The following is a 14880-nucleotide window of genomic DNA, read 5'->3' as shown; positions in this document are numbered from 1 at the left end:
GGATAGGGGCTGCACCAGGGCGGGGGGTAGTGTAGACCCGACCTGATCGGCTGGAAGGGAAGGAAGGCGCCGAAGACGGAAGGGGACCGGTTCGAAAAGCGAGTGTGGGCCGCGCGGGAGGTCAGGCGGGGACCGTTCGGGGAGGCGACCGAGTCCGCGGTAGGGCGGGGGGGAATCGAAGTTGTCAGACCGCCTCCAAGTGACAGCGGGACCCCGTGCTCGTGGCTTGGCTTGGTCCTGCCTTGCTCGCCTTGCTGCCTTTCCTCCGGGGCCGGGGGCCGGGTCAGGTCGGGCCCAAGGGGCCCGCTCGGCCGTGAAGCGCCGGACAAAGGCGGCGCCGGTGAAGCGCCGGACAAAGGCGGAGGCCGAGCGGGCGCAGGTGGTGGCGTCGTGGAGGGGAGTGGGTCCTAGGTACCCATCCCGAGGGGTGTACGACAGGGCGGCACTCTGCCCGGGGGACTGCGGGAGGCCCGGGTGCCCGCCGGGAGGAGCTGCGGCACTGGCTCAGGGCTCCTGCCGCCGATAGCCTCACGGCACTGAGAAGAGTGGGGTCGACTGGGCCAGGGCGGAGGGGCAGAGATGGGGTGTGCACACTATGCACCATGCACCCTGGCCAGTGGCCATCGGGTTGCTGGACTCATCGAGGCGACAGTCCGGTGAGCCACTCTAGAGCCTGCCAGGAATGATGGGTTTTCAGCAGAGTCTGCCTATGGCAGAGGTTTAACCCCTACCTGGGACGTCTCCTGGTTGTCTATTGTGGACAGTCTTAAGAGTGCAGAAGACAAGTTCTGTTAGGACGGGTAAACACCCCTTAAATGTGCTCCAGCAGCCCCTCCATGACTGTCTTTAGCACTTTTCCCTAGCGTAGAAGGGAAATGAAAAGCTGAGTTTATAAACACAGGCAAGAATTTAATGATTACATAGGAAAGGTTTCGGTCCTTTTCCTTTGTGCCACCTGAGATGCCTCTCTATCCCCTTCACCTTTTTGCCTTCCACAAAAAGGAGAAAAGGGCCCCAGAGGGACCATATGTCTCAGAGTTACACCACTGTCCTTGGCCAGCTGGAGGACACTTGGGAACCATTGGCTTAAGCAGTGCATGCTTCTAACCCCACCATTGAGCAGTTCTAGGCTGGATGCTGCTTACTCGCTTGCAGAAAATCTCCTCAGGTACCCCTTCGTGTGACCCTACACCTGAAAAAAGTTAGGATCACAAAGGCAAGGAGATGCAGTCTGTTTTTAGAACGGGAACTTCCGCTGAGAGTGTGGGTCCGATTCCCACATCAGGTAGGGTTGATTAGGGGCTGCTTTCAGCAGTGGTTAGTTGTAATCCCATTCTGGGAAAGCCGTCAGCCTTCTAGAGGGGCAGTGTGTGCATGGAGTTAATTTATGGCCATCCCCTTCCCAGGAAGGTCTAGACCCCGCCTGGGTGGAGTTGAGGCTTGTGGGAAAGGGAGGTATTACCTCACGCAGGAGACTAAAGTTTGGCTTGAGGGAATTTAATTGTATGTCTAAATCCAGAGAACGATGAAGAATCTCAAGGCCTTGGTGCCTTCTGTGGGGCTGCATGCTGTGTAATTTCTTTTGGTAGTGGTCACAAGGGGGTGACTTGGTTTGGATGTTGGAATATGAAGGGGAATTGCCAAAATAACATTTCTCTCGTTGGTAGGGCTCTTACCTGGCTGGAGACTCAGTCCAGTCAGATCAAGTGTTGAGGATTTGCTCTGGAGAGTTCAGCCAGCAATGAGGGTCTCTGTTTGCTCATTCTCTCTCTCCCTTTCTCCTGTTCTGTCGTCCGCCATCCTCGCATCAGGCCTGTGTTGTCATAGCCTCCCTTGCCCTCCTGCTTCTGTTAGCCCTTCTGATCCAATCTGTACACAGCTGCCAGGTCGTTATTCCTAAAGCACACCTTGCTTATGTCACTCCCCTATTCACAAATGTGCAGTGGCTCCCCTTTTCCTGCAGCCTGACCCTAGTTAGTGTCCCCTAAAGCTTTAACCCTAGCTGTGCATGCTGTGCATGTTTATTTCCTGGCATCTCTGTCTTTGCTCCTGCCTCTTCCCCAGCCCCTTTCTTTCCCTGCTCCTCTGCTCCTCCCATTTGAGTCCCGCTTGTCCTTAGTCTTACTGTTGCGCAGGCCACTCCAGGCCAACATAGTCATCTGCTTCTGCGTTCTGAGCTTGCGATGCTGGATTTTCTGATACCATGTCTTCCCGAGTAGTTGTATAGGTTTGTTAGTTTCTTAGGGACAGGGACATAGTGAGTATTAAACCTGTGTGTTTGTGTGTGTGTGTGTGTGTGAGAGAGAGAGAGAGAGAGAGTGTGTTCCATTTGTTCATGTAATGCTGTGTACATCATTATTGCTGAATGTTAGATAAAGGCAGTGGCTGCTGAGTTGGTTGAGAATGGAGGGGAAATCTCTCCTTCAGCTTCTCTAGGAATGCTTAGTATGGAGGAGTCTTTGGGGGTTTGTATCTTGTTCTACTAAGGCATATAGGTAGGGCATATTTGGGGTGTTCTAGCATAGGAAATGGAGCAGTTGCTCCTGACATTTCTTTTTGCTGGTGAAGAGTCTGTCCTTTGAATTGCTCACATGACACCATATAGACATGAATTGGAAAAGGGCCGTAATCGTGTTTTCTTCCTCCCCACCAGACCAGTCTCTGCCCGACTTTGCTTCTCTTATGCAATTTTCCTTGTTGTCCATGCTAAATGAATCCATATGTTTTATCTCTTCTCAATCTGGGTGTAAATGAGAGAGAAAACACCATTCTGAAAACAGAGAAGAAAAATACCCCTGAGTCTAGCCTGTGGACCGGACTTTTGGGGCGGGTTTTGGAGGAGGTGTTGATGAGGGCATCACTGACACGAGAGGCACTGTCAGCCCCTCGTTGGATCCATCAGAAGGGAAAGCTGACTAATCCCAGTTCTCCCAGAACTTCGTCTTTATTCACCATCAACCCTGGACTGTGGGAGAGATAAGGAAGAGGACCCGTGACTGGTTTAAGGCTAGATGATGAAAAAATACATTTTGCTTCCACCCCCTTACCCCCCAAACCTCCCTTTTGTGCCCCAGTTTGATGATTAATGGACCAGCATTTCCCTTCCAAGCGGGAAGGCCACCCCTCACAGTTGCCATGGCAATGCAGACCGCTCCCCCGTCAATTAAAAAACAGCCCTACTACTTTTCTTCTCCTTCTACTATGGCAGGAGAAAAGCTACCTCCAAACGCCTTTCCTGGGCTCCCCCCGAGCTGCTCAAGCTGCTTTTGCTGTGGGTCCTAAGAACATAGTCCTTCCTCTCTTCCTGGAGATTGCCCGGGTTTCTTCACCCTGAGCACATTATGCCCCTCTAGGAGCCAGCAGCCCCTGGAACACTTCTGACAAGAAGAAAGGACAATTCCTGTTTGTTTATTCACCCACAGTGTAAATTAAAAAGCGGAAAGAGCCCTCCTCTATCTGTTCGTTTGGGTTTAAAAAAAAATCCTCTTTACATCTTTTCTGGTATTTAGAGTTATAAGTTTGGGAGCATTTGACATCCATAAAGGAAGTTTCAGTAAACCTGGAAAGAATTCAACCTCCTAGCACACATACTTCAAATCGGAGTTCTGCGGGGATTTTCAAATTAGTTATTTTCATTCCTCCTCACCTCTCTCTCTCAGCATCCAGGAGGACTTGTGTGTTTTTATTTTATCTGTTCTATTCCTCTTGGCCTTGCTCCGGCAACATCTGGCCTCTGTGCCCTGTTGCAAGGTGAGTCATTAAGAACAACAACAAAAAATCTTAAGGAAAAAAGTCTCTGGAGTTAAGAAGTAGCCTGTGCTCAAGTAAGGCTGCCAGCTGAAGCTGCTGAGTTTATGGAGCATTATACGAACAGCCCCGACATTAAAGGGCCTCCTTTTTATGAATGGGTTGTGAAGAATGTAAATAAAGCAGCATCTCTCAATGGGGAAGCATTTTACATAAGCAGGACTACCCTGGCCTAAGTATTTATGGGAATTTGCTAGCACAGTCTGGCAAAACTCACTTCCTTTGTGAACTTGCCATTGTGCTGGGGACTTGAGGGACACACAGAGTGTGCTTGGAGAGTGTGCTTCGTTTCTGCAGGCAGCTGCAGCACTCCTGCTCTGCAGGTCTCCCAGCCTTGACTTGATGGGCCAGCTCTTCGCTGGAAGTGCTTGTTAACCCTGGAGAGACAGAAAATGCAGTGTGTAGTCAGGAGCTCATCCTGACGGACAGCTTAAACTCCTGACACTTGGGGTCCTGGGGGCCAGCGATTCTGCAGCTCCTGACCCCTCAGGCTGCCTAGACCTCCCCAGGACTGGGACAGGGAGGTCCTGGAGGATGAAATCCTGCCTGGTTTTATGGGAGGCACCTAACTGGAGTAAAATGGACTGGTTTGAATTTCAGCTCCTTTATGTTTCCCCTGCCTACCTCCTGGTACTGCCACTAATGAGCAGTAAAATGGCTAAAAGGCTGGAGGAGGAAGACAGCAGCAGTGAGACTGCAGACGGCCTGCTTGAGCCAGGCGGCCTGACAAGTGCTTTCGTTCCACTGAGCACACCACCCGGCCCTGGGTTTCAGTGGGCGTGTTGGCGTTCTGGCCCAGGAGGCTTAGTCTGAGAGCTGGGACCAGAGGACTGCGCATTTGGTGGGCAGGCCCCTGTGTGTGGTCACATCCAGGACTTCAGGTTGTGTCCTGGCAGGAAAAGGGTTGGTTCATTAGATTCCACTTTTCACAGTGGGGAAACACCTGCAGGTGTGGCTATTTACCTTACTCAGTCTCCCGCACCCCACCCCCAATAGCTGTGTCCTTGAGATTCTGCAGGGCTGAGATCAATGTGTTTGTCTCTCAGTCTTGCCGATCTGGATTGGGCTTTATTATTATTATTATTTGTGTCAGTTTCTTTTGCAGTGGGTTTGGGGGAAATTAACCACCTTGTCCTTGGCCTAGTGTCTTTCTACCTTTCTTGTGACCCCAAAGAACTCAGTTGGAATAGTACGGACGACTCCTGCCTTCAGTCTATCTCTAGTACCTACTGGGGGCTCCCAGCCAGCTTATTAAAAATTGTTGGCTCTAGGACGCATGTGCTCACTGGAGAGAGAGAAAGGGAAAGCAAGCAGACATCCCGCAGCGGAAATGGCCATGCTTTTCCTCTGGGGATTTTGGGCACATATGCACAGGTGCCCAGCCTGTTTTTCACACCCCTGGGTCCAGGTCTCAAACTGCTCAGTTGGATGTGGGATTTAACCACCTTAACCACCATGCCAGCAGCTGGCCCTCCATGCAACTTTTCCTTCTGCCTTCAGAGGAGAGTGTCCCACACTTAGACCGTTGTCCAGCTGTAGCTACTTGTGTGAGATGTTTGGGAGTAATTGAGTTTGTTAATCACATTGTCATGTGGCCTGGCAGTTTCGAGATGAGTTATATCCGAGGGGGGGGTGGTCCCTGTAGAAATCCTGGGAAAAGTATTATTAGGGTGCCACCTGGTATTAGATTCTGATGAGTGCCAGAAAGAAGGGTGGGGTCACATATCCACTAAAGGCAGGGTTGGCCAGGCCTTCCACAGCAGTGAGGGGTATTCCCTGCGTTCCTCCTGGAAGGGCTCACACATTTTGCACAGAATGTAGAAATGATTTTTTAAAGAACAAAAAGACCATTAAGAGAACATTGGAAAAGGCTGTTTTGATGAAGAGAGGTAGTAGCCAAGGGGTGGCTAGTAAGCCTTCGTATGTGAAGGCTTGGCTGTTTGGAAGGTGATGATCAATTTTCAGTCTTCGTTGTAGTCTGAGCTAGAGAAAGTTCACTGGAGGCGAGGTGTGGCTGGATGCATGGGGACAGTTTATAGACTCCTTTTCTGGATTTACTGTCAAATCAGGAACATTATCTTTGAAGCCTTCACCTTTTCTAAGATATAAGATGGGTTTGTTTCCAAAATGCATGGAAGAGTATATTGGGAGCTTTGAGCAAACTTTTCTTTAGAAACAATTTATTCAATGGTACTTCTGTTCCCCGGCCAGCCCACAATGTCATTTAATTGGAGTACACCTTCAGTTCCTTCGCGGTGAAAAATCAGGGAAAATGAGTACTATGATGTAGTGCTGTAATAGGGATACCAGAGAAAACCCAAATGGATCATGTCAGTTACCTTCAGTGTTGGCCTGCGATCCGGCAGCCAGCCTGCGGGACCCTCTGCAGAAGCGGCACGTCACAGTGCAGGCGTGTGGGCTTTGGGATGGCCACCTGGATTCCCGACCTCTACCCTCACAGCAGTTGGATTTGGCAGGTTCTTCGAACTCTGTACCTGTGTCCTCCTTGTTAGGGTGAGATGGTAACAGCTACCTCTCGGGCTGTGGTGAGGGTAAATGAGACAGTGGATGTAGTGAGTGCTTGACAAACATTAGCGTTCTGTTACAGTAGAAGCCTCTGTGGTGAATCAGGAATTCCCTATCCTGCACACTTAGGGGATCTGGGGACAGATCATGCCATCTCTAGTTCTTTGCTGCTGATTTCACCTTCATATGTGTGTTCACCTTTGTCTTAGCACAAGTGTGCTTAGTGCCACACTCACTCGCTTAATGGGTAAGGGGTAACAAGTGAAATATTTCCCTGAGGTGGCAGTTTTGGGAGAGAGAGAAAAGAAGATGATACTGAAAGATCGTGCTGTGTAAATACAAGAGGTTTCTTGAAGTAGCCCTATTAAACCGTGAATTAGATTGAAACAGGACAGCAGACTCCTGGGGGTCAGGAGCTCCTGTCCTGGGTTCCAAGTGTTATTCTAGGACAGAAATGTTACCATAGGGTCAAGCAGTTAGGCAGCCAGATTGTCATCCAAGCTTTTTTTTTTAAAAGTTGATTTATTTCTTGAGAGAGAGAAACAGGCACCTTCATCGAAGTTCTGCACTGTCCCACTGGGTCTGGGACTTGAATTGTGGAGTCAGCCACATGGGGGGACCCAGTCACCTTGACCTCCATGCCACCTGCTGGCCCTGCCCAACAAACTCTTATTAAACCTGGTGAGTGTGATTTAATGTAAGGAGAGGAGAGCCCACCTTGTGTCCTGGGTGGGCAGGACTTCTCACATAATGAGTCAGCTATGCGGTACTTATGTTGGATGCCCGTAACTCTGGTAGGGTTTGCTTTGTGGAGTGTTGGGAAGGCCTGGTACTGGGTCTTGTTCCTCATGGCTGGCGTATTCAGAATGTTAGTGCCCTGTTGGGAGGATGGGGCAAAGCTCTCATCTCAGCCTGGCTGACCAGTTTCTGCACCTTCAGTTTGACAAGCCAGCTTAGAAATCTCTATTCTTAGTGCCTGGAGTTTCCCCGTGTTTGAATCAGCACATCCTTTACTGCTCCTGGGCAGTGCCTGGAGCTGGCTGGTGAGCTGTGGATGTGTCTTTTTGAAGACTGATGCATCAGTTGCTCATCGTTCCCCTTTGGTTGGCTGAGGACCTGTTACCGAGCTGTGGGGTGCCCTGTCCATCTCCCTGTTTCTTCTTTCCCATATTGTTTACTGCCCCCAAGCAGATGAGTCCTGTCGCAGGTGTAGGCTTGTTTCACACTGAGGCCCTGTGCTGGCTGGGTGGGAGGGCCTGAGGGAGCTGCAGCCTGGAGCTCTGGGACTCCCAGTGCAGAGCAATTCTGCGTGGAGCCAGTGGGGTGAGTCTGGGAAGAGGTGAATTAGTGTCCTGCCTCAGGACCAGCTTTCGGCTGTCACCACGTTTATGAAATGAACTTTTCAGAGCACTGCCCACTCCCTACAGAGCTTTTGTTCCCACAGTGCACATGGCATGATGTGGGCCCTCAATAAGTGGATGAAGGCTGAGCTCTGAGCATGCCACCACAGCCCTTGTCTTGTCCTTTCTTCCTGCCAGCCCACACTTCAATTTCTTAGGCTTTTGCTTTTTTTTTTTTTTTGGGGAGGGTTTTGCTTTTTTTTTGGAGAGGTTTTCGCTATAGGACGCGTGCACTCGCCAGAAAGACAGAGAGATAGAAAGCAAGAAATCATGCCCCAGTGGTGATGGCCATGCTGCAATCCCTTCTCCTCCATTCTCCTCTTGGGATCTTGGGTACGCATGTGCACGCACATGCACACGCGCCCGACGTGAGTTGAAGCCGCCAGGTCCAGGACTTGAACCGTGGTCAACTACGTGGGAGTCCAGCAACATAGCCATTACACTAACTGCTGGTTGCATTTTTTTAAAAGCATGTAGAATGGAGAGGGGTGCTCCAGCTTAGCTGGGGCAGCCCTGAGGATACAGGTCTACCTTGTGTGCGCTGAAAGAACCAGGGGAAGGCACATCATCCAACTGGGCACTTGAACCTTTAAGGAAGCCTCTGAAGACTAGTTTTGCATTGCATGTGATCACCTCTTTTGTCCGGGTGGCGTTTCTGTGATCTGACAGACCATAAAGTCTCTGTGCACTGTCCCTGCTCAGGGTCCTGTGTGTGGTGCACATGCTCCCCGCTGCTGTGAAAGTGCTAACGTATTTAGTAGAAACCCCACTTAGAATAAGTAGTCGAAATGGATTTTTTGACTTTGGAGATTTTCAATTTACAATGGGTTTAGAGGGAGGGAACCCTACTGTAAGCTGAGGAGCATCTGGTTAGCAGCCGCGGCTACCCTTGTTTATCTCAGCCCCTCATGTAGGAAGGGCCTTGTTTCAAGATGAGGGTACTGGCAGTTTCTAGACAATTCCACCAACTGTATTACTACTATATTCCTATACTTAGTTGTATGATATGAATAGGGGTAGGCCAGTTACGGTCTTAAGTTAGATCTCCCCTCTATACTGGGACTTGAATTCCTTCACAGTTACAAGGTCTGGGATGCCTGGCTTGGCCTCCCAAGGTAGAAATAAGCAGAAGTTCTGAACACGTGGGTGGAGCCCCAGCCTGTGTGTCTGGGCCTTCCTGTGGGTTGTCAGCATGGACAGAAGCAGCCAAAGGTGACTGGCTGCATGGTGGGCCACCCTGCCCACCAGACCCCACCTGGATGGGCATGAACCTTTCCTACAGGACTGCCACTGTCTGGGCTCCTGGGAGCCCCCATGGGAAGTGTGAGGAGCAGGTGGTCGGATGGGCTGCAGCTAGGATTGGTGCCTCTGGGGTGCCGCTCAGTTCCTCAGATGGCTGCCAGACTCAAGAGCAGTCTGAAAACAAGTCAGTGTCGGATGGGTCAGGCCCTCTCCCTTTGCTCGTGCGCCGGGTTTCCTGCCCAGGTGTTTCTAGGATCCCAGCCCAGCTGCAGAGAGAAGTGTGTCCGCAGCAAGTGAGGCTGAGTGGGTACCGAGGAGGCGGGGCTGGGGGCCCAGGTACTGCTCTCTGCTCAGGGGCAGTTGTCCCGATTTGGAGCTCTGCTGCCAGTGCTTCAGTACAGCACCGAGACTTCTGCTCTAGGGGTGTGTGCGCTGAAGCCTCAGTCAGCTGGCAGGTGCAGGCCGTATGCATGCCCTCTGACCTTGTCTCCTGGGGTGAACCCTGCCCCGAGCATCTGAGAAACCGCAGTAGAGGTGAGTGTTTCTCAGAGAGACAGCACTAGGTGCAGCGTACAGTTTCCACCCCTGGCCTCTTGTTGTGTTATAAACTGAGCCCCCTGCAGTTCTCCCTGCACTGAGCCCTGCAGGGGAGAGGGAGCGGCACTGTCATTGTTCCTGGGGTGCACACTCTGGTGTTCCCAGCGCAGTTGCGGCAGAGTTCAGACTCAGGATGGATTTCCCGCTTTCTCACAAGCAGCAGCCCTAGGGGACACTGGCATCTCTGCCGAAGCTGCCCTGGGCTCCTGCCTCAGGGCACCCTTAGGCCGGGGCAGGCTGCCTCCCTGTTTATGGGTCTGGTCTGGAGGAGGATGAGGCGCGTTGGCCTGCCTGGTCCTGCTCTTGCTAGCCTCTGCACAGTGACTTGTCACTACCACTCTTCAGTCAAGTGTCTGCTGTACCCACTTTGGATGAGAAGTCTGAAGTTCAGAGAAGTTGAGCAAGTAGCTCATGAGGGCTGGCACCAGCACTAAATCCAGGTCCGCCTGACTCAGAGCTCTGGGTCTTTATACAATACTTTACCAGCTCTTGAAGAGATTCGAGGACACCAGACACCTTCGTCTGACTTGACCGCAAGAATTCCAGCAGCTGCCTCTGTTTTGCTGTGAAGTAACATCACCCAAATTTAAATGAAAGGGAGTCTAGCTTTGTGCTCTTTCCACTTTTCCCCGTTAAAAGACTCAAGAACTCTGTTCATGACAAGTGTTATTCCTTTCAGGCATGGGAGAGGTTATTCTGAGAGAGAACGCAGAAGAGAGCTACATTAATTCACTTCCAGTCATGGCATCAGCTGCCATTGGAGGGAGGTGGCTTGGAGCAGGGCCCTTCTGGCCCTTACCTGTGATTACCTGGCCTGCCCTTACCTGAGAACACCCCCACCCCAGTATTCTCCTCCCATTGAAAACAAACCAGAAAACCTGAAATGCACATTTTAAAGAGCAGTGGGTAAGAGGGGCTTCAGGAAAGGCAGTGGGGTGGAGCCCTTGTCCTGAAACCTTGGGGGCTTGGCTGCCAAGGGCAGTGTAGAGCTGCCTAAGGGGAGAGCTGTGGTTGGGCTGAAGGTCTCCTCCTGGCCTGGGCAGTGTCTGCTTGTGGGAGTGATTCGAGCTGTGAATGGTCCCCACCCTGGCCTTCCCCTCAGTAGTGCCTGCAGCCTGTGCCCTGCTGGCCTCTGAACCTGCCTTGCCCCAGCCCTCTGCTGGCCATATAGCACTTTGGGGATGCTCGGCCGGGAATAGGGTTGGGGAGCATTAGAGCCAGTGCTGCTGCAGCCGAGGGCAGACACAGGGCACCTCTTCCTTTCTGCCTCTATGCTAGCAGCCCTGAGGCCCAGACCTCACCCGTGACACTTCAGCTGAGCCTAATCTCCCCCTCGATTTCGACATCCCAATGGCCGGCTTGCTCTTTGGAGTACATTTTCGGAGATTTTTGACTCAACCCGTGCTTCTCTGGGCCTTTGGCCGGGAGGCCCACTGGCCAGCCATAATCTTTCATGGCAGCTTTTCAGAGCCAGGGACAGTCAGACTGGTTTTCTCCAGTGAGAGCTTGTTTGACACAGGCCAGGTAAGAGGTGATATGCCCTGGGGAGTCCCTCGTAGGAACTTTCTCCCAGAGGGGCCTGGACTACTGTGCCTGGGAAGCCCTGTCTTCTCAGGAGGAGGGTGGTGCCGAGAGAACCAAGCGCACCTTGTCCCTTGGCAGTGGGAGAAAGTTCCAGGTTGAGCCAGTGTATATGTGGGAGGGGCAGCAAGAGGGCTGGCCAGGCTAGATGGGATCCAGGCCTCTTGCTTTTCTGGGATGATTTTCCCCCAGCCAGCCCCACTGGGCCAGCCCCTGCAGGCTAGAGGGGCCATGGCAGGCTGGGACCCCTCCACCCAGCCCCACCCCAGGGAAAAGTGACAGCTAGGTTCTCACGGATCTGCCTGGCTTCAAAGCATGACTCACGCACACTCTCAGTGTGGAGCCAGAAAGAGGCAGGCAGCAGGGACCCCAGCCCCAACGGTACGTGGCTGTGTCAGCCGGAGGCCACGTGAAAGCCAGGGTTGTTTTGCCATGTGCTTCTGACAGCCTGGGGGGATTTTAGGAGAGGCAAGCGGGAGGCTCTTCTGCTTTATTAGGAAATGTGATTTGGAGGCTTCCCTGGGTCATTCAACAACCCCTGTGGGGCCAGCGGGTGTTCCGAAGGGACTGGAGGGTTGAATGGGAGGTTAAAGAGCGGATTCTCAGGATCTAGGGGCAGGCTTCTGGAAGCAAAAGGTGTTTGGTGGAGGTCCTGCGTCTCCTTCCCGCCTCCCTGCCTGGGACCTTCTGCGTCTTTCGTCTTTTGTGGTAGAGACTGGGCGGGTGTCCCAGGATTCTCGGCTGTGCAGCCAGTCACTTCTGCTAAGAGCGCTGCCACAGCTGGGCCTGGAAGCACCTCCCAGTTTCCCCTCCCTCTTTCCCGTTCACTCGCTTCTTGCTCTGCACTCGGTGTCCACGTCCTGGAAGGCCACAAGCCCAGGTGACCTCAGCCTTGGCCCTCAGCCATCCAAGGCCCAGCTCCTCTGGTAATGGGGCCTGTGGAGGGGCTTCAGCCTTGCTCAGCTGCACCGTCAGTTCATTGGTCCCCCATCTCCGGGCCCCTGGGGGCGGGGGAGGGCTTTTGGCCCTGGCCATCCTCGGAAGGACAGATGTGCTGCCGCTTCTTGCTTATTCCCCTGCCTCTGGCCCAGGGTGCTCTGGGTTTGAGAAAAGGGCTGTGTGGTCGGGCCAGAGTAAAAGGCATTGCCACCGTCCCAGCTGAGCAGATAGGGCCAGGTCGTGCTGACTAGAAGCGGGAAAAGTCCATGGAGCCTAGCAGGTGCCTGGAGGTTTTAGGAGTATCTGCTCTGTGCTTCAGGAATGAATGGATTTGCCTCCCGTGACTGTGTTTTGCCTGGGGCCTGGTCTCCGGGCAGTGGCGTGTCCCCACACGTGGCCAGAGTAAAGCCTGGCACACTGCCTGCCCTTTCCAGTTTTCCAAGTCCTTTCTCAGGAGTGAGGGTCGCCCACGCTGCCCTCAGCCTGCTTCTCTGAACTCTTTTTCTCAACTAGTGTCTCTGGAGAGAAGATCCCAGTCATTGGCCCAAGGCCACAGGAGCTCACAGGAAGGGACTCAGGAATCCCTGGGAGCCCTCAGGCTGGGGACTTCCAGGACTAAATCCGGGCCCAGAAGTAGAGAGATTAGACCGAAGAGCCTGAGCCTGCTGGGGAAAGGTCGCAGAGGCTGGCAAGGGGCAGTGTTGCCCGGCACGTCTTTGGTAGCATGGAGGCGGTGGTGAGTAGGAAGGGAACAGCGCAGTTGTGTCTGACCACTGACTCTCCTGGCCCCAGAGCTCTTCAAAGTGCTGGCCAGGCAGCTGCACTGGCCTCTTTGGCTCAGACCTGGGACTCAGGCCACCCCAGGTGGATGTGGTGTGGCCACGCCTGGGCAGTTAGGGGATGGTGCCTGGCCATGGGCATTTTCTGTCAGGGGACTCTGGTCTTGCTGAGACGCTCCACCTCTCCCAGTCCTGCCCCCTGCTAGCACCTTGCCCACAGAGAGGGTAGCTTGCTGAGTTCTTGCTCTGCTTTGATACTTTTCCCCCCAGCTGTGGTGGCTGGTAGGGTTCAGGCCAGTGCACGGTCCCCGGGTTCCTGTCCCGTGGGAGTATGCTGGTCCCAGCCTAAGCAACACCCTTTTTCCCAGGCACCAGCATGCTTTGAGAGCTTTTCTCTGGAATCTGAACCAAAGTACATCTGGCTGTTAGGACAGCCCAGACCTCCCTGACCTCAGTCTCCTCAGAGCCTGGCCACACCCTTCACGGGGCTGTTGTGGCAAGACCTAGCTATAGCTGCCCAGACAGGGAGTCCTCAGAGACTGGATATTGCCTCTTCCATGACCCAGCAGGCAGGCTGCCCATCTCCACACCTCACTGTCCGTCTCATCTCGTGGCCAACCTCGTAAGTCCTGAGCTGAGTCGGGGAGGGGAGCCGTAGTGCGTTGGTAATCTGGCTCCGTGTCTTCATGGCCCTGCAGTGAGTACTGGGAGAAGGGCAGGACAACAGAGCTTTGCTGCCACCTCATCTGGCCCCTGGCCCTGGGCTCTGCATTGTTCACAGGCTCTCCAGAAGCTCAGTTCAGAGAGACCCTAGGCTAGAGGAAGTAGAGGAACCAGTCCTTGCATAGCTGCGGGTAGCCTGATTGCTTTGGGCCATCACACTCTGAAAGGGAGATCCCTGGAAAATCAGACTGGGTAGGCCAGGGTGCTGCAGGTGGGGCTGTATGGGCTGCAGGCAGGGGCAGGCCAGGGAGCCTCTCATTGCCCACGTCTGTCCTGCAGGTTGGACGTGCTCCATGACACACACTCGGAGGAAGTCCCTTCCCATGCTGAGTTCGGGCCCCACTGGCCACCAGGAGCCCCTGGAGATGGAAGACACCAATCTGGAGCAGGGGGCTGAGGGTGTGGAGCCCGGCATGCCAGACAGCCCAGGACATCTCACAGGGCGCCGCAAGAACTACCCACTGCGCAAGCGCCCGCTGGTTCCTGAGAAGCCTAAGGCCTGCAAAGTGCTGCTGACCCGCCTGGAGAATGTGGCTGGTCCACGGAGTGCTTATGAGGCTGATGAGCTGCCCCCTGACCTGCCCAAGCCCCCCAGCCCTGCCCCATCCAGTGAGGACCCTGGCCTCACCCAGCCCCCCCCAGCCCCGCAAGCGGCGCTTGGCGTCTCTCAATGCTGAGGCCCTCAATAACCTACTGCTGGAGCGGGAGGATGCCAGCAGCCTGGCAGGCACCCGCCGCAATCGAGGCGGGGACCCCCACCGCAGCCGAGACCGGGCCGCTGGGGGCTGGGCCTCCTCCAAGAAGCGGCCTAGGCTGGGGGACCTCGGAGGAGGAAGTCGGGACCTGTCCCCAGAGCCAGCACCAGATGAGAATGCTCGCCGAGAAGGAGACCCAGCTCCCAAGAGACTGGCTAGCCTGAATGCAGCTGCCTTCCTGAAGCTGAGCCAGGAGCGGGAACTACCCCTGCGGCCGCCTCGTGCCCACGCAGAAGCAGACGGGTGCTCTGCTGAGCCCCTGGCACCCAAGGCCCTGAGGCCAAAGTGGGCCAAGGTCAATGGCAAGAACTGTCCCAAGGCCCGGCAGGGGCCTGGCCCTGGGGAGGCTACAGGCCCACCCGGCTGGCAAGACGTGACGAGCCATGGCCATCTACCACACCTCATGGGCCATCCGTCCAGCCACCTTACCAGCCCCTGAGCAAGGCTCTGGAGAGGCCGTTGGGGCTGCGCCCCCACCTGCCCCTGCTGATGGGAGGGCAGGCGGCACTGAAACCAGAGCCTGGGCGCCCT

At 54.1% G+C, this 14880-nt stretch overlaps 1 protein-coding gene across 1 annotated transcript in view; it reads left to right on the top strand.

Moving 5' to 3' along the window:
• The window catches only part of BAHD1 (bromo adjacent homology domain containing 1), a gene marked incomplete in the record, with an annotated part of 27157 nt that overhangs the window by 2891 nt on the left and 9386 nt on the right, over positions 1–14880 (top strand). The window contains 3 exon segments of the mRNA XM_027775824.1: positions 13874–14232; positions 14234–14720; positions 14723–14880. Coding sequence (XP_027631625.1) covers positions 13888–14232; positions 14234–14720; positions 14723–14880 — 990 coding nt within the window.

The sequence above is a fragment of the Tupaia chinensis genome, unplaced genomic scaffold (assembly GCF_000334495.1).
Source record: "Tupaia chinensis unplaced genomic scaffold, TupChi_1.0 Scaffold000605_1, whole genome shotgun sequence".
Classification (NCBI taxonomy): Eukaryota; Metazoa; Chordata; class Mammalia; order Scandentia; family Tupaiidae; genus Tupaia; species Tupaia belangeri.
The sequence above is the reverse complement of the archived record's forward strand: the minus strand, read 5'-3'. Positions and strand labels throughout refer to the sequence as shown.